This window comes from Podarcis melisellensis (assembly GCF_964234715.1).
Source record: "Podarcis melisellensis genome assembly, chromosome: 17".
Lineage (NCBI taxonomy): Eukaryota > Metazoa > Chordata > Lepidosauria > Squamata > Lacertidae > Podarcis > Podarcis melisellensis.
This window is the reverse complement of record NC_138534.1, coordinates 29,865,658-29,889,527: the sequence shown is the minus strand read 5'-3', so window position 1 is coordinate 29,889,527 and position 23,870 is coordinate 29,865,658. Positions and strand designations below refer to the sequence as shown.

General features: G+C 43.3%; 1 protein-coding gene across 2 annotated transcripts in view; it reads left to right on the top strand.

Annotated features, from left to right (window-relative positions):
- The first annotated feature begins 8,578 nt into the window (after window positions 1-8,578).
- The window catches only part of LOC309360200 (uncharacterized protein), a 39,325-nt gene continuing 24,033 nt past the window's right edge, over window positions 8,579-23,870 (top strand). Inside the window, exons 1-4 of one of the 2 annotated variants that reach the window (XM_081894847.1) lie at window positions 8,579-8,614; window positions 10,044-10,311; window positions 13,036-13,165; window positions 22,079-22,194. In XM_081894847.1, coding sequence (XP_081750973.1) covers window positions 10,228-10,311; window positions 13,036-13,165; window positions 22,079-22,194 — 330 coding nt within the window. In that variant the 5' untranslated portion in view covers window positions 8,579-8,614; window positions 10,044-10,227. The remainder of the gene's footprint in view (window positions 8,615-10,043; window positions 10,312-13,035; window positions 13,166-22,078; window positions 22,195-23,870) is intronic. The other variant, XM_081894848.1, reaches the window with a different exon arrangement.

Sequence of the window (23,870 nt, the reverse complement as noted above, 5' to 3'; positions counted from 1 at the left end):
TTACTAGGTATACACACCCTGCAGAGTTCCTACCAGTAAATTCCAGGCCACTCAGCTTCATGTTTGGAGGGTAGATTTTGCTCTCTCACTGCAACTGAGTGTCCAAGAGAGCCAGTGTGGTGTAGAGGTTAAGAGCAGTAGACTTGTAATCTGGGGAACCGGGTTCGCTTCCCCGCTCCTCCACATGCAGCTGCTGGGTGACCTTGGGCTAGTCACACTTCTTTGAAATCTCTCAACCCTACTCACCTCACAGAGTGTTTGTTGTGGGGGAGGAAGGGAAAGGAGAATGTTAGCTGCTTTGAGATTCTTTCCGGTAGTGATAAAGCAGGATATCAAATCCAAACTCCTCCTCCTCCTCCTCCTCCTCCTCCTCCTCCTCCTCCTCCTCCTCCTCCTCCTCTTCTTCTTCTTCTTGCTGTGTTTCTGCAGCCAATCAAAAGCTGCACCTTGGTTTTTGAACTGTTTCAGGAGTCAAACGGATTCCTGGAATCGATTAAGTTCGACAACCAAGGTATGACAATACTGTGAACTGAAATAAACAGAAAAGCAAAGGTTTTGCCGGATATCTTGTCATAAAGATAGAAGTCTGCTTAGAATAACTTATGATCAAGTTTTGGAGCCTGTGGCCTTCTCCAGATGTTGTTGACTTCAGCTCCCATCAACTCCAGCCTGCATGGCCAATGGATGATGGGAGTTGTAGTCTTTAAATCAGGGGCTGGGAACCTGTGTCCCAATGGTCAGGGAGAATGGGAGGTGTAGTCTAACAAAATCTGGAGGGATACAGGTTTTCCAACCCTGCTTTAACCAAAAGATTTAAATCAATCTTTGGATCTTTCTCACAAAATATTTCCCTTCAAAATACATCACCGGCAAGAGTCCTGGATGAAATTGCTTGTGCCAGGTCTTCAAGCAGCTTGACATGAGCTGATAAAGTCTTTCAGAGCTTTGGTTTATGCACAAAAACATCATCTGTGAGCTATATAAGAACACCTTCCATTTGAGGGAGGGGAAAGGGGGGGGAGCAAAACAGAAGTGCAATCATGTGCAGCAAAACACAGACGTTTCATTAAAGAAAAGGCAGGCACATTATTACAATTTAGCTGTAATTTGTCATAGAGCTTAGAGAGCTAAGTTAATATTCTTAGCACAGAGCACATTTCTTTGTCACAGTAGTGTGGAGGGGTGCTGATGTTCCTCTTTTCTTGCAAGAAGAAAAATGTTTCAGAGCTGTTTTTCTATATGTTATCATGGTTGTGTCCTAACCTTCCTCCAAGGGACTCGTTTATCTGCCCAACAGTCCTAAAAGGTAGGATGTGGACTGGACCAGGACCACTGTTTCTAGACTGGAATTTGCACCTGAATCTTCTTCAGCACAAGGTCTGCTACATCACAATTGCCATCCCAAAGGTTCTCCTGCAAATCAAGTGATGACATTGTGCTTGGATCATTCAGCTTACAGAGAGGGAAAGGGAATTTAAGGCAAATTGCAGGGTCAGTTCTAAATGGTGTGAGGTCAGGGCTTCAGGAATCCCCCACACCACCCTAATGGAGCTATCATCCTTACTTTGCATGGAAAGCAGTGTGTGTGAGGGTTCTCAGTTTGCTCATAATATTTTTTTTCCACATGAAGAGGACCCACTGTGGATGCCTGGATCAAGGCCAATCAAAATTCTGGAGCCAGCACTGGCCAATGTGAAAGTGGCCCCAGATTTGTCCCTGCTTTTGATGACAAGCCTATAAGAAGTAAGCCTTGAGATATAAGATCTATATGTTATCAATAGGAAAAGGTTTATAATTCAATTCATGAAAAAGAAATGACGCAGTCTTCAGCATAAACGGAGGTAAAAGTTACAGCAGTATTCTCCGTCCAGCTTCTGCTGCTGGCCTTGTAGAGCGTCAACGAAATATATGAACAGATAAATCTGGGGAACATTGCAGCACTTTGTTTTCTCGTGGCAGGAGATGCAAAGCAAAGTAGCAAAAAGGCCAGGGTTGGGAGGGGGCGGGAAGATCATTTTATTGGCTTATAATTCAGCAAGGTTTTTTATAGTTCAAATCTAAGTGATACCAGAGAAAGAACAGAAGCATCTCTCTCTCTCTCTCTCTCTCTCTCTCTCTCTCTCTCTCTCTCTCTCTCTCTCTCATTCATATGTGTGTGTGTATCAACAGAGTATATATACTGTAAAATAATAATGATGTTAATAATACTAATTCTGCAGAGGCATGTCTAACCTTCTGAAGTTAAAATATAATATATATGTCAGCTTTCATTCTTAAAGTTTGCTAGAGGTAACACCAATAAGTGTTTTACTAACCAAATGGTAAATTGGCAAGGAGGTAGAACACTAGAACTGGTAAAGTATAAAAGCTCTATAATCAAATGCTGAATTCAGTACATACAAGGGAATTTAATTTTGAAATCTACAAAATCTAGATTTAATGATGATGTGAATAGTGGGACACATGTTAATATCTTGCCACCAAATATCTGAATTCTGAATTCTGAATTGTAAAGATTGTATGAATTCGACTTTTTGAGATATAAGAAATTGTGTGATGTATGCATCTATATCTCTAGACAGACAACACACACACACACACACACACACACACACACACACAATATTCAACACTCATAAAATACAAAAATAGGTTTTCAACAGCAACACACTAAATAAAACATCAGTAAAAACCAACAACGCTGTTGATGTCTTCATTGTTCATCTACAAATTGAGAGAGAGAGAGCGTGCGCACTAAATGAGGGCATTCCAGCTGTCCTGCTCATCTACTGTCAGAGTCCAGTGCTGAGTAGGACATCATGTCAGAGGCTACAGTGTCACTGGTTTCTGCCTCTGACCCTGATGGTGGTGACCAGGGGACTTCAGAACCTGAGGTGGGCAGAAACCTGCTGAACTGGATCCCATAACACCAGGGTCCATAGACTCATGGGTCTAAGAACCAGACTCATGGGTCTAAGAAAGTAGGTACCTCCCAAAAACCTCACTGGTCCAGTGACATAGGAAGTAGGCCATAGAATGAAGAAGCAGGTCATATTCAGGCTAGATGCATGGCCCTTTCTCTAGTTCTCCAACAAAGAGGATGGAGCATTAGAGTGTTAGAGCCTTGAAAGACATCTGTTCAACTTCAGCGAGTTGCTCATAAGAGCTGTCCTTGGTGCTACTATGTGCCTTGTCCCATGGGCTCCTCCTGGGGAGCAGCACAACATAGCCACAAAAAGGCCCTGTCTCATATACCCACTAACCTTGCTCCAGACAGAGGAGGAACACAGAACAGAGTCACCCCCAAAAATCTCAGTGGGTGGGGAAAATCATGCAGGAGCCAGCAGGCCTTTCAATTTTGGAACCAAACCAATAACAGCTCAATAGGTGATGACCATCACTTTGAATTGGGCTCAGAAACAAATTGGAAAGCAGTAGAGGTTGAATAATATTGGAATAATATATGCTATGAATAATGGGCCCTCAACAAGGCTCTGACAGCAGCATCCTACACCAACCTCAGTTCCTGAGCGTTCTTCAAATACAGTTTTCTGAATGGCAAGTTGTAATTCCTGAGATTTCCTTTTCAATTAAAAGATACTTGACCTGTCTGTCTAAGCATTGGGCCCCTCTAGAGGAGGAATCCAGTACCAAATCTGGTCTTATTTTTACAGTGTAAAATGTATGCAGTGTTAAGGGATTGTGCCAAAATTAATCAGACCTTTTGGGAATTGCTTTACCAGATTTTGGCTGTTTACTTCATCATCACCATAAGTTGCAATGATGTCATCCTTAAGCATATAGCACAAGGACACGAATGGGTTGCAAATATTTTGCAGTACCCTGTCCTGAGCATGCACAACTATAACATCCCACCAACCTCTCTGCCTCCCTTAGCTATTCCAAGTCAACCACCTTGGTCTCAAGGAAACAAACTTGTTCCTGGAGAGCCAGGAGTTCATTGCACCTTGGACATACCCACAGAGAGATAGCTGTACATGTGACAGACAGTGCAAAACAATGAAAAGCATTTATCCTACCCCCACTAGCATTCTACCTGCATAATTGTTTCTGTAGTTTAAGTTGCTTTATTGAGAGCTTGGTTTTGCTTTAGGTCAAGGGATAGTGGTGTGCCCCAGCTTTGCTGCCCTGCTGCTGAACTTGAACATCTGCTTAACTCTTCTTCACCCTTTGTCAGATGGAGCTAAGGCATTTCATCAGCTAGGACTCCCTATAGCTCATGGAGGAAGCTCCCCTTGCTAGGTTGCTCTAAATTTATTTGCCTGGCTAGTTCCTTGCTAGGTCAGGACGAGTGGGGGAATGAGCAATGGGTGCTGATTGAATGGGGAATAGTCAATGATTTTTGAGTCACCTGGCAGTTGACTCCAAGGGGGGATAGGACTTCTTTCCTTACTGAGAAGGGGTCCTGTTTAAAAACTTTTAATACGGCTTCTATTTTGTTTACTGGCAACAATATTCTAGCTCAAATAGAGTAGGCTGAGTAGACTAGCTGTGGCCATGTGGCATTCTTGGATCAGACAGATATCTTTTGTGACACACACACACACTCCAGTAACACCCTGAACTTCATAATTATGAGCATTCTACGGGACCATGAAAATAATGTAGTGTACTCATGCACAAATATTTTCAAAAAAGCTTTTGGTTTGCACATTGCTTGAGACCCAGAGCAATTTGCAGTCATCTCGGTGATCGCAGCACAACATCCTTGTCAGCAGTTTAACAAAAGGAAGACTTCATACGGTCAGCAACACAATGCCTGCAGTTCACAGCATTTCTTGTCTGTAATGTCTGCTAATTAATTTCTTCAGTTAATTGAAAAGATTGTCAACATAAAGCCAAGAGTTCGTGTGTGAGTTGAAGATTGGTGCCAAGATCTGCCTTAAATCAATTACAAAACTCTCCACAGTATTAGAATAAAAGGAAGAGCAGAAATCGCTGTCACATAGGGTTTTTTTTTTTAATAAGACTCTTTAAATGCTGCATTTTAAAGTGTACGCTTGAAAGGTACAATGCAAGCTTATGCATATTTACTTAGATATAAGCTCCATTGAGATCAAGGAGTTTGAAGTGTGCCACAAACCCTCATGTGCTTACAAGGTAGTTCTAGAACATCAAGGGAGGGTTCACCCCTCCTTGTAGTGAAATACAGTTCAATTACAATCTTAGAGGTCGGCCAACCTCCCACCCAGACACCACAATGACTGATGGGTTCTCATTGCCTATAACTAGCCAATTGGAATGTTTTATCATTAAGGTCCCATCTGGACTATATATTTAAGGCAGTATTATGCCAGTTTAAACAGTTATGGTGTCCATCAAATAATCCTGGGTGCTACAGTTGTTTGGAGACCATTATTTCCCCCAGAGAGCCACAGTTCCTAGAGTGGTTTAGCTGTCAACCCCTCTTTCCAGGGAACTCTTGAGAATTGCAGCTCTGTGGAGAGAATAGGGGTCTCAACACCATTAACAAACTACAATCTCCAGGATTCTTCAGGGGAATCTGTAACTGTTTAAAGTGGTATGATACCGCTTTAAATGTATAGTGCGGAAAGAGCCTGCTGGTAAGTTACGATCCTGTTACGATCTCTCCTACAAAGATGTTCTTTTTGAGCAATACCAAATAAATGGTATGTGTCACTGTTAATTGCTTTACACTTCCAACATACATTGCTTGATCCCCATAAATGTTGTCAAGTCACGAAGCTATTGATCTTTAATAAGGACTTTATTAACATTTCCTATCTTTAACATCTCCTAGGGTGTAAGTACCCATACTGCAGTGTTTAATAAAGACTGTAGCATCAGTTCTCATCAGCATCCATGCAGCCAGGGAAACTCAAGCCAGAGAAGAGAAGGCATGGATGCTGCAACACCAATGAGAATTTGTATTTGGGCTCAGACTAATTATGAAGGGAGTATACTTTTTGGCAATTTTGGGGCTCAGCTTCCAATTAGCCTGGAAGCTCCTTCCTGGTAAAATTTTGTACTTCAGACCCTCAAGTCCTGATCATTGACTGAATCACCAGTTGAATCTACACTTTAAAGAGAAAGGTGGGAATCTGCACTTCTTAAAAGTATGAGCATACGTAACTCATGCTGTTATAGAATAGCACACTTTAGTTTTTAAGAGGTTTCCCCTTCACAGCAACCAGCCTAGGAGTGCACCCCCATAATGTTTTGTCCTTGGCAATAGATTCAGACCCTGGACCAGTTTGTACTAAGTTTGCCAAAAAAATAAATTTAAAAAATGGGGGGGGGGGGTTTAAAAGGAAGACTTGCATTAATTCAAGTCGATGATTTGGAAACATACAGGCCACAGTTTTTGCTTGCTTGTTCTTTGCTGGCCGCCAGATATATTTTTAAATTATGGCTGCCATGGTGGCTTGAAAGGCTTCTTAACTGAAGCTCATGCTGCCGCAGTTACTGTGTGCTGCATCCTGCAAGTTGAAAGGAGAATGGAAAGCGTTGCTAGGTAGCTGCTTGGCATGCTTAGGTTTGTCCTTGGAATGGGTCTAGCCACTTGAAATTCAATCTGGAAGTAACTCTGAATGAAGAGCTGAGCAGCCCAAATGTTTTATGGAATCTCAACAAGCTGAATCCAGACTCCAGACTGGATCTCTGTTGCGTCCCTGGCAAGAGGTGCTAGACTTAAAGGCTGAAAACTCTGTGGCATATCAAAGACAACTGGTGGCTCCAGGATCAAAACAAAAAACTCACTGACCTCCTAGACAGTTAGATATTATATGAATACCCCTAACAATTCTCCAGCAAGTTAAGGTTTTGCCAGGTTTTTCACTGGCTACTGCTCTTCTGCCTTGGATGGAATTTTTTAATTGCAGGCATTCACAGGAGACGATGCTTATATCCTTGCTGTGTGGAAGGCACTGTCTTCTAGTCAAAAGAGAAAGCCAGACCACTTCTTTAGTTGGTAAGCATAGTCAGTGGTAGAGCAAGTCGTTTGGGTGCCTGGGGTGGCACGTGTGCCCTTCACCTGGGGGCGGGGCCAACCAGGGTAGGACACTCCATGGGGCCGCTGAGGAGTCTGCCTGCCTCCTTCCACTCAGCTGCCCTACAGTTGAGGGGGAGGCAGCGGGAGGACCATTTGGGGAAGCGCAGAGCCTGCAGGCACTCAAGCCACTGTGTCACTCCCAGGAGAGATGTGTGGCTCGGGCGCACTGCAGGCCCTGCGGTGAAGAAGAAGAAGAAGAAGAAGAAGAAGAAGAAGAAGAGGAGGAGGAGGAGTTTGGATTTGACACCCCGCTTTATCACTACCCTAAGGAGTCTCAAAGCGGCTAACAATCTCCTTTCCCTTCCTCCCCCATGACAAACACTCTGTGAGGTGAGTGGGGCTGAGAGGCTTCAGAGAAGTGTGACAGGCCCAAGGTCACCCAGCAGCTGCATGTGGAGGAGCGGGGAAGCAAACCCAGTTCACCAGATTACGAGTCTACCGCACTTAACCACTGCACCACACTGGCCACACTGGTGAGTGCCACTTGGCATTTTGTCACCCCCCTCAGTGGTGACACCTGGGGTGGACTGCCCCCACCTCACCCCCTTCCTTTGCCCCTGACCATAGTTAAATAGGGACTATGTCCAAAGCAGAGCTCCATTGGTACTGAGCCACTTCAGTTTCCTTTCCTCCTCCTCCATGCTGGAATCAAATCTGCTAAGGGTCCCACAACCCCTTTGAGCTGATTTTGAGGTATAGTGGAGCTGCCGGGGAGAGTTCCATTCTGCTACTGCAAGTCTCTTATGCTAGTGGAATAGGAGCATTGGAGACTGCCCTAGGGATGTTTGTATCCCTTTCTTACATCCCTGCCTTAAAAACATACTGTATTTTTTGCTCTATAAGACGCACCTGACCACAAGACGCACCTAGTTTTTGGAGGAGGAAAACAAGAAAAAAAATATTCTGAATCTCAGAAGCCAGAACAAAAAGAGGGATTGCTGTGCAGTGAAAGCAGTTCTGGCTTCTGGGATAGCTGCGCAGCCTGCATTCGCTCCATAAGACGCACACACATTTCCCCTTACTTTTTAGGAGGGAAAAAGTGAGTCTTATAGAGCAAAAAATACAGTAGTTACTTGACAGTAATTTGCATTGAAATCAACTATCTGCACAATCCTGTGCACACCTACTCTGAAGTAAGTCCCACTGCATCTCTAAGCAACTTTAGTAGTTGAGGGCTGCAGACAGACATCCTATATCAGAGGACAGGGTAAGGAATAATCTCAGCCGGAAGGTGATGTAGGAGGTTGGGCTTTTGGTACAACATTTTTATTCTACTTCACATTATATCCTGGAAATCTAGGGTTGGCCCAACAGAAAGCAATTTATATAAAGCTTAAACTGTGACAGGAAAGACTGACATTTGCTTATAATTTCCGTGGACAGTTCATATTTTGAAAACTCTCTCCATAATAAGGAGGAAGCAGAGCATGGGTGGTGTTTGCTCACATGTTCAATGAGCAAACTGAATTGTGTGTCCAAAGTAAACATTCTTTGATCAGTGCCGCTTTCATTTGCAGGAACACATTTTTAAGGGCAAAGGGACAGAGGTCTTCTTCAAAAGCAGCAGAAATTTGCTAAAATGTGAGTGTAGGATAGAATTAGGGGGGAAAGGGGATGGGGTGCTGAAATTTTAGTTATACTGATGTTATCTTGTCTGTTAACCACACTCTGGAAAGCTGTACAGTGGTACCTCGGGTTAAGAACTTAATTCATTCTGGAGGTCCGTTCTTAACCTGAAGGTGTTCTTAACCTGAGGTACCACTTTAGCTAATGGGGCCTCCCACTGCCACTGCACTGCTGCCGCGCGATGTCTGTTCTCATCCTGAAGCAAAGTTCTTAACCCGAGGTACTATTTCTGGGTTAGTGGAGTCACCTGAAGCATCTGTAATTGCTTTATGGTAGCATTTTCCAACCTGGTGCCGTCCAGATGTTTCAGGTTACAATTCTGGTTGGGGATGCTGAGAATTTTAGTCCAAAACTTCTGAAGGGCACCAGATTGCAGAAGGCATATTATGGGATAACAAGGATTTTGTGGCTAGATCTCAAGCTCTGTAGTTAATCACTAAAATAAAATGTCACCATGGTCCCAAGGATGATATTTTTCACCCTGAGATGTTGTACACTGCCACAGTGAGTGGCTGACTGAACTGCTCATAAGCTGGCAGGTTAAAAAGTGTCAGCCCAAAGTGTGAGAGTCTTCCAGATCTCAGTCCCAGAACTTGTTCCCAATGTCCTGTATAACATACGAAATCATCCTAAGGGAAAGTTCACCTGAGTATGCTCAGAGGCCATTTCTCGTGAGCCCTATGCATAGAAAGGCTTTCAGGTGAGATGATGTGCTTAATAGGTAGAGATGGGTGAATGTGTCAGGTTTGGCTCGTTCTTCAGTTCTTTACATTTTGGCATCAATTTGTGATATATTAAAAATGTCCTCTTAAAACTTGGTCAGCATTTTAAAGTGAACTTCTACTAATAGACACCCATGTGTGCAATTTTGCCTAAGACAAACAGGTTTGCAAAGCAATTTCCCTAATATATTGCTTTTTGTATGTCATTTTTTATGAATACGGTATATGCATTCATATACTCACTTTACTGTAGCAGATGGATTTTTCGTACACGTTGCTTGGCTTGAGAACTACATTGCAAAATTCACATAAGGGCAAATGTCAAAGGATGCTTGTATTTCAGTTTGCATATTACTTGGGAAAGTGTGATTTGGGTAGGTTCACCTTTCAAAGTCAACTGCATCAAATTTCTCCTCTATCCCTACTTAGAGAGAAATCTTGAGCTCTCAACAGCAAGTTATTTATTCAATTTACAAATTAAACGATGTAATCTATTTAATTTACAAATAATTTGGCTGCATTAATTGCTGCTCACAGGTTCCTCTTAGCAATAAATAAGGAGCAGAATTATTATTTTTAAAGCCTGGGTTGTTCCCTTAGGAAGCAACCACTTATTTTGTTTCCTTGTACAGTGAGGCATTCTCTCTCCTTGCTACATACAGACAACAAAGCCCTCCTCCAAGCTCAACTGAAGGCTCTGGTTGCTCTGGAAGAAAGAGGCGAAGGCCAGGCAACAGCGGGTTATGCTGTTGTGACTCTCCCCCCCTCCCCACCCCATCGCCACTTGCCATGAGTGGAGAGCTTCTGGGCAAAGACAAACCCTGAGAACTTCCATCCAATAACAAGATGAGGAGGCTTTCCCTGGATACAGTGCATTGTAGCAACCTGAAAAGGTGTGTTTGTGTATTGCAGAGAGAACAAACAAACGAGGTGAGTGCACTGCTGCTCTTTTCGTCCCCACTTCCCTGCTCAGTTGATCTTGAGACATTTTCTAAATTATGCTTGACCTTTCCTTTCAAGGTGTAATATTATATGCGAGGCAGAGCTGTCAGTGTGGGGAGTACTTGCTTCAGAACTGCAATCTCTCTCTCTCTCCCTCTTTGTTGGAGTTCTTTCAAACGGATTCATCAGACTTGTATGTGGGAAGAAGGGGGCAAGGAAGTCCTTTGTTTTGTTTCAGGAAAAGTGCCTGGGAGCAGCAAGACTCACATGTTCCTCAGCCATTTCTCTGTCTCTCACTTCAGGCAATAGCAACCCCAGGCATATCTGTAACTTCAACTGCTTAAACTAGTTTAAAGGAGGAGAGCCCCTTCTCTCTCTCTCTCTCTCTCTCTCTCTCTCTCTCTCTCTCTCTCTCTCTCTCTCCTTGCAAATCTGCTTTCCTGCAATAATTTAAAAGCAACAACTCTTCAGCCATTTCCCCAACAGCATTGCCAGAAGTGAGAAGCAGCTCTTGTTCCACTGAAGTGGGAAGAAAGAACGCCCCCCCCCCGTCCCATTTAGTTTCTGCAGGTGTTGCTTCTGCATAAGGAGGGAGACTAGGCAGTGGAACTATTTCAATGGGTCCAGGGCAGCAAGAGAGTGTGGGGCACTAAATTGGGGGTGGCAAATTTGTATCCCCTCTTCTCCAGTGGCTAGCAACCACTGCAATCACTACCAGTGTTTGAAGAGAGGCGCATGGGTGTATGTGTGGATGCAAGGCCAACTAAGACCTTGTTTTTGGATATTAACAGCAGCTGGGTATCAGGGTACGCAGTACCACTTCCAGGGTATGGCCTGCTGCAGGTAGTGGGGGTATCTGCAAAGTATTGACTCAGAGTATTTCTCTTTTGGGTTAGCCCTTCAGGGAGCCACAGGGCAAGAGCACTCCCTAAAACTTTTGTTTCTTTTTGCCACAAACTCAGCAAAGGTGTGTCTTGAGTTAATTCAGATTGTGAATTAACATGATGACCTCAAAGTCAAAAGCACTTTAGCTATAGTTTGTTACTAGTTTGGCTGGAGAAACACAGGTTCCCTACCTACACTCCAAGCATTGAGGCTGAGTATGGGGTGTATGTTTCTCATCCCATTCTATTCACATGCTTTTGTTTCAAAACAACAACAACATGTAAACTTGCTGGCTTGGAGACAGTGATTGGATTTTTTCAAATGAGTATGCACACCTCAGGCAAGGATGCTTCTCTCAATTTCCATATCTATCTTCTGTAACTCCAGGCTCAAAATCTGTTACTGGCACATTTATTTATTTATGGGGGTGGTGGTGGGATGGGGTTCTTTCCAAATGAATGTGATGGGAGATAACTTCTGAAATGTTAAAGATCCTTAAAGAGTTCCTTTAAAAAACTCTCTTGGATAACTATTGCCTTTGCATGGAGCTTGTTCCAATTTACCTATTTAGTAAATGATACTTTCTTCCTAGCATTAGAAAATAAGTAAGTAAGACTTGAAAGAGAACCCTACTGGATCAGAACAAAGGACCATTTTGTGCAGCATCCTTACCTTATTCTCATAGTGGCCGATCATAGGCCTATGGGGAAGTCTACCAGAACAATCCCCAGAAACTGGTATATAGAGTCCTATCTGTTCCTGTACTGGAGATGGAATACAGCAGGATTTCCCAAATGTGAGTTTCCAGCTGGTTTTGGACTACAACTCCCATCATCCCTAACTAGCAGGACCAGTGGTCAAGGATGATAGGAACTGTAGTCCAAAAACAGCTGGAGACCTGAGTTTGCCATACCCTGTATACAGTCATCATGGCTACTAGCAAACTGTAGCTTCAGATGCCCTATGTTTAATTCACATAATACGAATAGGTAGTGAAAAGATATATATCCAGTCCCCTAGTATGCAAGGCCCAAAAAGTCAATGGAATTTTTTTCCTGGCAAGCAGTAGAGTCCTACAGCCAAATTATTCTGTGAACCGCCCTGAGACCCCCGGGTGTAGGGCGGTGTATAAATTCAATAAATACAATATTTTTCATTCTATAAGATGCACCAGACCACAAGACGCACCTAGTTTTTGGAGGAGGAAAAGAAGAAGAAATTCTGAATCTCAGAAGCTAGAACAGCAAGAGGGATCGCTGCGCAGTGAAAGCAGAAATCCCTCTTGCTGTTCTAGCTTATGTGATAGCTGCGCAGCCTGCATTCGCTCCATAAGACGCACACATATTTCCCCTTACTTTTTAGGAGGGAAAAAGTGAGTCTTATAGAACAAAAAATACGGTAAATAAAATAAAAATAAAAATACCAAATCTTATATATTTTCTCGGAAGGAAATTCCACTGATTTCACTGCAACTTACTTCTAACCACATCTGTTTAGGATTCCAAACTTAGTTTTCCCCAAAGCTGGGAAGACTTGAAACAGGACTATGAAGGAGCCCATTCAAAATTAGCAGTTAACAATGCAGGAAAGAAAGGAGGGTGTTTGTATAGAACCTAGCCTAGTGTACTTACTGTAGGTAAAATATACATTCCTCACTCTGCCCACACCCACCACAGACCTTTTGTCCCTGAAGGTTTGCCCAGAAGGAAATGAAGCTATCACACTGAAAAAGTGTCCCTACTCTGCTCTAGAATAGAGTGAGGATTTCTAGTTCTCTGGTGTAGCAGAATCAAGTTCTTCTTACAGTAGTTTACTGCACTGCTTCAGATTGTAGGATTTGTTTGGACTATGGGAATCTATGCCAGTCACTTCCAAAAGAACGACGGTCAGATCCTTACAGCAATTACAGATCCATCTCAAGCCAACTGGATTGCGATCCATGCCGACACCTGCAAAAGTAAGAGCATCTCTCTCTCTCTCTCTTTTTTTTTTTAAAAAAAGCATTAGCCACTGCTGTGACTCACACCTTAATCTTCTCTCTTGGCCTTTGAAGGATAAAGTGCTATTTCTGTCCACACCAATAATTGCTGAACACATTCCTGTAATCCTTCTTACAGTACAGTATTTGCATGCTTAAAAATAATGTATCCCTTCATAGTGACTTCATACAGCGCCTTTTACCCATTAAGTAGCCAAAATAAGTTTAATTAATGGCATATTTATGGTGATATTATTAGCGGCATAGTTTCTCCATGTAATAGACTGCGCTGGTTTGAGCCATTTGCTCTCCCCTTTAAAATCTGTTAGTTCTGTGAAAGGAATGGATAGAGGCCCAAGTAGAAACTCCTCAGCACTTTGTCAGACTTAAGTTCCTAGGATTCCTTGAGGAAATAATGATGGTCAAAGGGGGAATGAACCCAGCATAGGTTTGCAATGGAAATGGGACCTTGGCTTTGGCTGGATGGTTACTCAAGGCAACTGTCCATTTCATCAGACCTTACACACCAATTAGACTATGTCTAAGGCACCTTCCTATGTTTTTGCACTTTTCACAAGGGAACAAACAAACAAACAAACAAACAATATTTATTACGGCCGTAGGCCCATACCGGTAAAAACAACACATAAATAACAGCTTGTGCACGTGGAAAAAAAAACAGCCGCTAAAACATCACTATAACAATAAAATACTATAAGATAGAATGGCATACTACGCCTTAGTTAGCATGTAGTGCTCCTTGCGTCGCTTTTGGGTAAGGACAGCGACCAGGAACCTAGCCACTTTCAGGGTCGTATGAGTATCCTTATCCTGCAAGATTTGGGCAAGGTGGAATTTTGGTGGGGTACCCTCTAGTTTCTGTATGATTGATCCCAACAAATTTGCCCGTGGCACGTTGAACAGGGGGCAAGTGAACATAATGTGCTGGAGCGACTCCGGCGTCTCCTTATCACATTCGCACATGGCGGGGGCTTGGCCCTTTGAGAATCTATGTCTCAGGACGTTGGAGGACAAGGGAACAATTTGAAACAGTTGCCCAGTCAGTCATGACTTATCTTTGCTGCCATGGCATGAGGGCAGAGGGCCTTCTTGGTAGTGGCGCCTACTCTGTGGAATGCCCTCCCATCAAATGTCAAAGAAATAAATAATTATCTGATGTTTAGAAGACATCTGAAGGCAGCCCTGTTTAGAGAAGCTTTTAATGACTGAGGTTTAAATGTATTTTTAATCTTTTGTTGGAAGCCGCCCAGAGTGGCTGGGGAAACCCAGCCAGATGGGTGGGGTATGTATGTATGTATGTATGTATGTATGTATGTATGTATAAATAAATATTATCTAGACCTAGTCACCATATTCCCCACCCCCCAGATAATATGTCTTCATTCTAGTGCCACTGGTTTGTGGTAGAAACTGATGCTGGCATGGAGATACGTGGAAGAATGACATGCCACCCAGATTCCATGTGTGATATCATTATAGTAAGGCTAGCACATGCTGTGTTAAGTCTGTTGTGAACACAAACTAACTAGATCAAAATCCAAAAAAGCAAAATCTTAATGATTTACTAAGAAAAAACAATGATTTTGAACTTTTGTTCACATGACTGCAGCTGCCACATTAATTACAAACCCAATTTTAATATAAAAGAGCAGATTTCGAAATGTCCCATGGAGAGAAGCAATTTATTTTTACATCCAGTAATAGGGTGTACACACACCCTACGTGTAAAGTAGAGCACTCTGCCTTGGGATAAGGTGTAGTTTCCATCGCCTGAAGCCTACAAAGTGATTTTGAACATGGTTCCAAAAAGAGCTGATGTTGCAAGACATTTGTCATTGGAATGAAGCAATTGCTATGCAAGATTGTGTGGTCAAGATTATGGAATGAGGCAGTGAATGCGGTTTGTGGTGGACATCCATTTAAGGCATCTAGCCGACTTTGCATTGTACACATTTTTCGTGTTAGCCATGTGGATTGGAGAATGTGCAAGTCCACAGAGCCTTCAAACAGTGATGATGCTAAAAACTGCAACGCTCAAGGTTTATTACACATGCTTTAATATTGCATTATATCAGTTCATTGTCTCAGGTCAGGGCTGAACCCTGTCTTTACCATCTGTCCACAGTGCTAGGGACAGATGAAGGAATAATAGATGAAAGCAACCCTGCACAGGTTCAGTATGGGTTTCATTTCTCATGGAGTAAGCACAGGAGCCCCCCTCCCACCCCACGCCTGTTGCCAAACACACTGGGGATTTGCATACAGGCTTCCAGCTGAGAGTGCTATTTCCAGATCCAGCATCTCTTGTTCTGGAAATTAAGCACTTATTAGGACCCACTCCTTCCAACTCATCAACATATCCATTTCCTCTGCATCCAATAAACAGTGAGGCAACAATGGACAAGTATGTACTAAATCCTCAACAGCTCTCTTGTGATGTGCTAAGTTACTGCACACATGGGAAGACCAGAGGGGGGGGGGTCTGGAAAGTGTAATAAAGTGTGAGAAACATTGCACAGCCACACGGAGAATTTATACACCTAGGTACTGTATCTGCTGATTCCTCCCTTGCTGGGCAGCTTAAAGTATCTGAGACATTTTCTGATTACAAAAGGTGCAACTTTTAATGGGAAGGTGGGACAGCGAGGGAAGTGGCAATGTGGCAACATAGTCATTATGAAATGACATTTCCATATGGTTGTCTCATCACACACTTGGTTTATTACATCTGATGCCATCTATCTTTGTTTTATTCATTTATACCATACTTTTTAAGAACAAATCTTTCCAACCCATAAATAGGTATTAGTTTTAGCTTCTGATACTTTTTTTAAACTTTCCAGCTTCTTACAAAACAAATAATCCCTCCACCCTGAAGCAATGGCTAGTGGTGGCTTTGAGTCCAGCTGCAATCAGTAGTTTTGCTGAAGCAGGAGGGCACTGAATGTACTCCTTTCCAGGCCTGACGTTTGCCCCATCAGCAAACCAATCACAATTATAAATCGTATGGAGGGAAAGAATTGCAAAACAAGACATTACACACTCTTTCTAGTGTCAGGCTTTGGTGAATCGGATCCCTCCCCTGGTGGCAGTAACTAAGCGGATCAAACAAAAGGAGTGTTCTTACCAGATATATTCTTTAATAATCACAGCGAGAGACAAAGGAATGCACATCTCTCTAAAAAATGGCGTCTCTCCCAATAAAGGTTTACCCCCCCCGTCCCCATTAATATATGTCACTCCTACATCAGGTAATCTGATTTTATTGCTGTTGCGCTTTCTGTTCTATCACTTTCCAAGTCCATCTAGTTTTGGGCGAAAGGGGGGGGGTCAGGAATGCTGTCCCAGGGGCGCAGGACCTGGGGCATAACATTATGTTTGAAGACTGGGAAAGGTTATGGAACACCGGAATGAAATTCACGGCATGTAGTGCCTTGAAAGAAAATATTATGAAAATGATATACCGGTGGTACATGACCCCAGTCAAGCTTGCAAAGATATATCACCTGTCTGATAACAAATGTTGGAAATGTAAGGAGGAGGAAGGGACATTCTTGCACCTCTGGTGGACCTGCCCGAAGGTGAAGGCCTTCTGGGAGATGATACATAATGAACTAAAAAAGGTGCTTAGATCTACCTTACCTAAGAAACCGGAGGCTTTCCTCTTGGGCATGGTGGACCAGAGAGTGATTAAGAAAGATAGAATTTTCTTTATGTATGCTACTACAGCAGCAAGGATACTGATCGCAAAGTACTGGAAGACACAAGATTTACCCACGCTGGAAGAATGGCAGACGCAGTTGATGGACTATATGGAACTGGCCGAAATGACTGGCAGAATCCGAGACTTGGGAGAAGAAACAACGGAGGAAGTCTGGGAAAAATTTAAGGACTATTTGAAAAAGCATTATAAGCTGTATGAATGTTAAAAAAATGCTCTTTTTATGAAATTATAACTTCAGCATTTGTAAATTATTGATATGGAAAATAAGGTATAAGAAGCTAGAGGTGGTGTAGTGAAACAACTTTATTGTGATGAAATTAAGACCTTTAGGACTTGGGCTACAACGTTTATGAGACTAGATAACACGATAAAATGAAAGATACATTATTGTTTTGAAACAAGTTAACAAATTGCTGATGTTTTGAATTTACAGAGAATGCAGGGTCCGGAAGATAGGGGGAAGTTCACTAGATTGATTGAAATTTGTATTTGGATGTTTGATTTTGTATTTTATAAAACTAATAAAAATTATGTTAAAAAAAAAAAAGGAATGCTGTCCCAGGACACTGAATCTAACCAGCTGTCTCTCTCTTGGCGCTTCCTCTTCTAGCTGTTCCTCACCCAGTATTTCCGAGCTTTTCCCCTCTGGGCTGTGCCCTTCTGCAAACCACTGTTCTAAATCAATACTGTCCTCCTGCCCTTGGGAAGCTTCAGAAAAGGGGGGTGGGGCTCAAACCATTCCTCCTCAGCCCAGTCCCTGACATCTAGTCATGAAGCAGTAACATTGCCTTTTGAAATCGTTCAACTTTGCAACCAATTTTTAGATTAACACTTGGCTCCTCTTCTTGAACTCTCCACAAAGATGAGAGGAGAATATTGGCCAGTTTTTAACATACAATCCTATACCTGTCTATGCTACTAAGTTAAGTGCAATCTTATACAGCTTCACTCAAAAGTACTGGTAATTGTGCATAGGACTGAAGCCCAAGGTTCAAAGCACTCTCAGCCAAAAAGTTTGTTCTGTTGCCTTGGGCAAACCACTACAGTCTCTTTCAGGCATTGTGTTGTTGTTGTTGTTGTTGTTTAGTCATGTCCGACTCTTCGTGACCCCATGGACCAGAGCACGCCAGATGCTCCTGTCTTCCACTGCCTCCCGCAGTTTGGTCAAACTCATGTTAGTAGCTTCAAGAACACTGTCCAACCATCTCGTCCTCTGTCATCCCCTTCTCCTTCACAGCATCAGCTCTTTCACAGCATCAGGGTCTTTCCTAGGGAGCCTTCTCTTCTCATGAGGTATTGAAGCCTCAGCTTTACGATGTGTCCTTCCAGTGAGCACTCCGGGCTGATTTCCTTAAGAATGGATAGGTCTGATCTTCTTGCAGTCCATGGGACTCTCAAGAGTCTCCTCCAGCACCATAATTCAAAAGCATCAATTCTTCTGCGATCAGCCTTCATTATGGTCCAGCTCTCACTTCCATACATTACTATTGGAGTGTGCTGGTCCAGGGGCGAGGTTACCGTGGGGCGAGGTCCAGGACCTGAGTCGAGGGTCGGCAGACAGTCCTCCACGGGTGAAGCGGGGTCCACAGTGAGGAGCCGGGCAAGGACAGGAACTCTGGAGGAACCGGACTGGGTGTTGGCTGAAAAAGCTCTTCAACGACGTTGCTTCCGCAACCTGGGACCGGGCTGACTGGCCTTTATATTCTCTGAGGCCAGGGGCAGTCCCAGCCCCCAGGAGACCTGCCTCTCCTGGCCTTAAGGTGAGCACTCCTCCTGGGAGAAACCAGTTCCCTCCGCCTCTCTGCCCTGAGCCTCTGCAGTTCAGGAGAGGCTGAAGGGTTACTGGGCCCAGGGGGAGACTCACCTGTAGGCACTGAGTCCTCAACCACCTCTGGAGCCAGAGTGGATTCACCTGGTGCCTGATCCTGAGGATCTGGCACAGGTGCAGGTGCTTCAGAATCAAGGCCCTGCCCCAGTTCAGCCGGCCCTGGAGGCGGGGACTGCTGTGCAGGCTGGGATTCCTCCGGTTCAGCCTCTGAATCAGATTCCCAGGCCATCACATGGGGAAACCATAGCTTTAATTATATGGACCTTTGTTGGCATTCAGGCATTGTACTCATATGTCAAAATAACATGTAAGTATTGATGAGCATGCTAAGATCTGTCTGCTGTTGCCACCACCCTCCCTAAGTTGGAGGATGAACTTCCAAAATGGAGAGGTTATGGTACTTGTGGAAGGTCCCTTCACAACTGGAACTGTCCGCAAATACCAGAAGGTCATAGAGTTGTAGAATTGAAAGGGATCTTGAGGTTCATTTAGTCCATCCCCATGCAACACAGGGATCTTTTGCCCAATGTGGAGGTTGATTGCACAATCCTGAGATTAAGAGTCTTATGCTCTACTGACTGAGGAAATTCATCTTCCAGCTGACACAGGACAACAGGAACGATGCTTGGCATACTTGGCCCCACTCTCCCAACTCACATGTTGCATTTACACATGAGTAGAATGCCCAATGCAGTATTTATTTATTTCATTCCACCTTTTGCCCATAGACCTTCATAGTGGCTCATGACATAAGCTAAAATAATTCACACTGTATGCTCAGTAATAATTAAAAATGAACCTTTTTTTAAAAAAAAATCTTGTGAACCACTTTGAACTGCAGATCTTTATTGATAATTTATTAATCAATATGAATTTATGACAATAGTAATGATACTGTTGCTTGATGTCTAGAAAAGCTCTACACTACCTTCGGAACTGAAAAAATTAGCAGTTTTATTGATGCTGAAATGCAACTAAAAATGTGTGACTTGAAAGCCAAAAACAAAACCCCAAAAGATGTCCCTTCTTTAGGACAAAGTGTAAACCAACCTGCTGCCTCCCAGATGTTGTTTGAATATAACTCCCAGCATCTCTGACCATTGGCCAAGTCGGCTGGTGCTGATGAGATTAGTAGCCCCAAACATATTGAGGTCTGGTGTAGACACACTTCTAATTCAATTTACTTGACTTTTTGTTACAAAAAACAAAGCAATTGTTCTTCAATCTGGAGAGAGGGGGTTGTTTAGCCTTGCTTAGATTCTTGTCTCTCCAGAAAGCCCTGCAAGCCGTCTTCTACCCAGGGTGAATATCACATCAGCATTTCTTGATGCACATCTCCAGACAGAATTTAGTAATAAAATGAGCGATAAGACTCCTGTAGCTGAGAAAGGGAAGACAACATCTGTCTTTCAAGCACATTCTTGTTGCACCAGAATTCTCTCAAGCAAATAACAGGTGAAGCTTCAGTGACTCAGAACCTCCTTTGAAAACTAGTGCTGGAGTGGGGAAAAAAAACCACTTTCTTTTTTTGCCGCTGAGTTGGAATCTGCCTTGACAAAAATGCCAGCACCCACCCAGCACTCGTGGGAAAATGTGGCATGATCTCTTAGCGTAATCAAATGAAACTTTAACACACGTCATGATTAAAGTCTGTAATTTTATTAGGACAAGTTACTTGATGTTTACTGTTGTAACAATTGTTTTCTCAAAATTTATCTTCTGTACCATCAAAATAAATAAAAACAGTATTTTTTTTTTAGAAAAGCCTATTTTTTCTTTCTCATACAATGCTATTTCAAAAACTTTGATGATAGTGGTGGTCTGGGGGGCATTTTGCTTTCCTCCTGGTTGTTTTTTGCAGTAGGGTGATGGTGGGAGCATCCAACTTGAATAAATAAGGGTCAAACTGGAGCTGGAACCATGTGGTTAGCAATGGCATGAATGGCTTTTGAAAAGTAAATTGGAGTGGCGGCGGGCACTACCTTGGCATGGGTGGTGCCTCAATCTTTTGCCCTCTCCCTTGTGGTCCCAAGGGCATCCCGATCCAAGCTTGGCCTTGAGAAGGCTTACTATGAAAGACTACAGTTGCAAGTAGATATACGTGTTCAGAAGAAGAGCAGTAAGCTGGAGCAACCACCCATAGTTTACCCATATCTGTGTGATTGTAATACATGGCCTAAAATCTGCTCTCGCTGGAGCTGCAGGAGCTTATCTCCAAAGGTGTCACTGGTTCCTTCCCTCCTGATAAAAATAGCAAGTGGGGTGGGGAATTTTCATGGACTATGGCAGGGGGAAGGGGTTAAATTTACCCTCCCCCACCCCTGTGTCCCCAGTGCTGACTGAGCTGCTATTTACATTCTTTAAAAATGTACACATTCACCACATTAAACATCTAGCCTGGCCTTAATCTAATATCACTCAATTCATTCAAGGGTTTTTTTAGTGCAGGAGTGGGAAACTCATATTGGCCTAAGGGCCACATTCCCACATGAGCAAACTTTCAGGGGCCATATGCTAGGGATAAGTGGCAAAAGTGAGTGGACCTCTAAGCTGGGAAGATGCACTGTCACAGTTAAGCACTTAAGAGAGGAGTTGAGCAGAACCTGTGATGGGTGTGGCTTGGGAAAAATTAATGGCCTTAGGAGAGCCTCAAAGGTCAGAAAGACCCAGGGACTCCTCTCCCTGCTTTTAGTGCAAATATGGTAAGCTTAGGTTTTTGAGATTTGAGGACATCCACCTCCCATACAGGGACGTGGGTGGCACTGTGGTCTAAACCACAGAGCCTAGGGCTTGCCGATCAGAAGGTCGGCGGTTCAAATCCCCGCAACGGGGTGAGCTCCCATTGCTCAGTCCCAGCTCCTGCCAACCTAACAGTTTGAAAGCACGTCAAAGTGCAAGTAGATAAATAGGTGCCACTCCGGCGGGAAGGTAAACGGCGTTTCTGTGCGCTGCTCTGGTTCGCCACAAGCGACTTAGTCATGCTGGCCACATGACCTGGAAGCTGTCTGCGGACAAATGCCGGCTCCCTCGGCCAGTAAAGTGAGATGAGCGCCGCAACTCCAGAGTCGTCCGTGACTGGACTTAATGGTCAGGGGTCCCTTTACCTTTACTTCCCATATATGGTAGTAGTTCTGGTTATTTTAGATTCAACAGGGTTCTGCAGCCAATCACAGCTACCTGAGCTATCAGCATACCTGTATAACACATATTTGGCATATCCACACAATGTTACACCTGACATGTAATTAAAAATAAATAAATTTCTGGGACGTACTCTTAAAAACGGTCAATATTTTATTTGCCTTCTTTCTCTGAACAGTGCCAGTGCCAGAGGTTCAAAGATGCTGGAGTAGGTTCCTTATGTTTCAGCCAGACCAGAAGGGGAACGTGCATCGAATGCGCCTCCTGCAAACCAACAGTCCTTTTGGCCAGAAGGTACAACCAGCAGCCGCTGGGTGAACTTTCCTGCTCTTTTGCTTAGATAGGGCCTGCCCAGCAATAAGCAAGGGGAGAAAGGAAAGTCGTCCAGACAATCATTAGGAATCTCACACACTTGATAGAGATGTCACTGCAAAAGAGGTACCCAGAAAACATACGTCACGGCTATAAATGCATCCTTTCTGAACAACATTGGCTTCAATTGGCTGCTCAGGTTTTTGGCTCCAGGCTTAACTGAGTAGCAACTGCAAATCTTTTTTTCTTGCATTCATTTTTCAGTTGTGGGTGTCCCTCTTCTAGAATGCTCTCCCAGGGGAGACATGCTTGGCAACCTCCATGCCCTTTCAGTACCAGGCAAAAACCATCTTATTTTCCCTAACATTTCCCTTGTAATGATTTGTTCAACTGATGGTAGGTTATTGTTTTTATCCTACTGTTTCACTTGTTGTTGTTGTTGTGCATTGATTTGTCTTGAATGGTTTATATATATGTTTATTATTTTGTCAGCCTTCCTGGGAAAGTTTTGTATTTAAGGGCAGGGTATAATAGTAGAAAATGAAACGGAAAAGCTGTTTTTAATAAAGGGGGGTGGAAGAAGAAAACATTGGGTGATATTCAATTAGGTTTTACTCAGAGTAGACTTATTGAAATGAATGGATCTAACTTAGTATTTTGCTTGATTATAGTATTATTATCTTGGAATGGCAATGCGAAGGGATCAAAATGTAAGCTAAGAGTTCATTTCTTCTTAGAGTGTTAAAGCCGCAAGTTGGTGCAATTGCAAGAGTCACTCATGGTGGTTGAGCTAATTGACAGCTAATTAAGAGCTCCTGGGGGGAGCCAAAGAAGTTTCCTTCAGCCTGAGTTTCTTGAGTATAAAAGAATGTCCAGTGTGTTCTAGTTGCAGTAATACATTCATTTATTTTTAGCAGAGCAGAGCAGATTAGGCTTCTGTCTGACTGCTAACCAGACGACTCTGTACGTTCTTATTTATAGCAATCTTACTGCTAGAGTTTTGTTCAGCCTACCCACTTATAAAGTTTGCCAGCTTCTTCACTTTCTGGATTCAGCCTATTTTATCCAAGCCACTTCTATGAACAATAAAAACATCTTGAAGGTCCCAGGCCACAGAGAGGTTAGGTTGGCCTCAACTAGAGCCAGGGCTTTTTCGGCTGTGGCTCCGATCTGGTGGAACGCTCTGTCACAAGAGACTAGGGCCCTGCGGGACTTGACATCTTTCCGCAGGGCCTGCAAGACAGAGCTGTTCCACCAGGCCTTTGGCCAAGGCACAGCCTGACTCCCTCCTTTGGCAATCTTCACAGAATCTCTAGCCCAATGGTTGCCATCAATTTGATTTGAATTAATTTTATAATGAATGATTTTAGAATGTTGTACTATTTTATTGTTGCTAGCCGCCCTGAGCCCGGCTTCGGCTAGGGAGGGCGGGATATAAATAAATTTATTATTATAATTATCCCTAGGGGTTCACAGTTTTACCTGGTCTTTTCTACTTGGATACTGCTCTTCCTTGGAAAGTTCTAGCAGAAATAGCCATTAGGTAAGGGTTATAGCTCAGTGGCGCAGTGGGTCCCTGGTTACATCTGAGCATTTTCCTGGGAACCCTGGAGATCTGCTGAGCTAGATGAGCCGTGTCTCATTCTGTACAAGGCAAA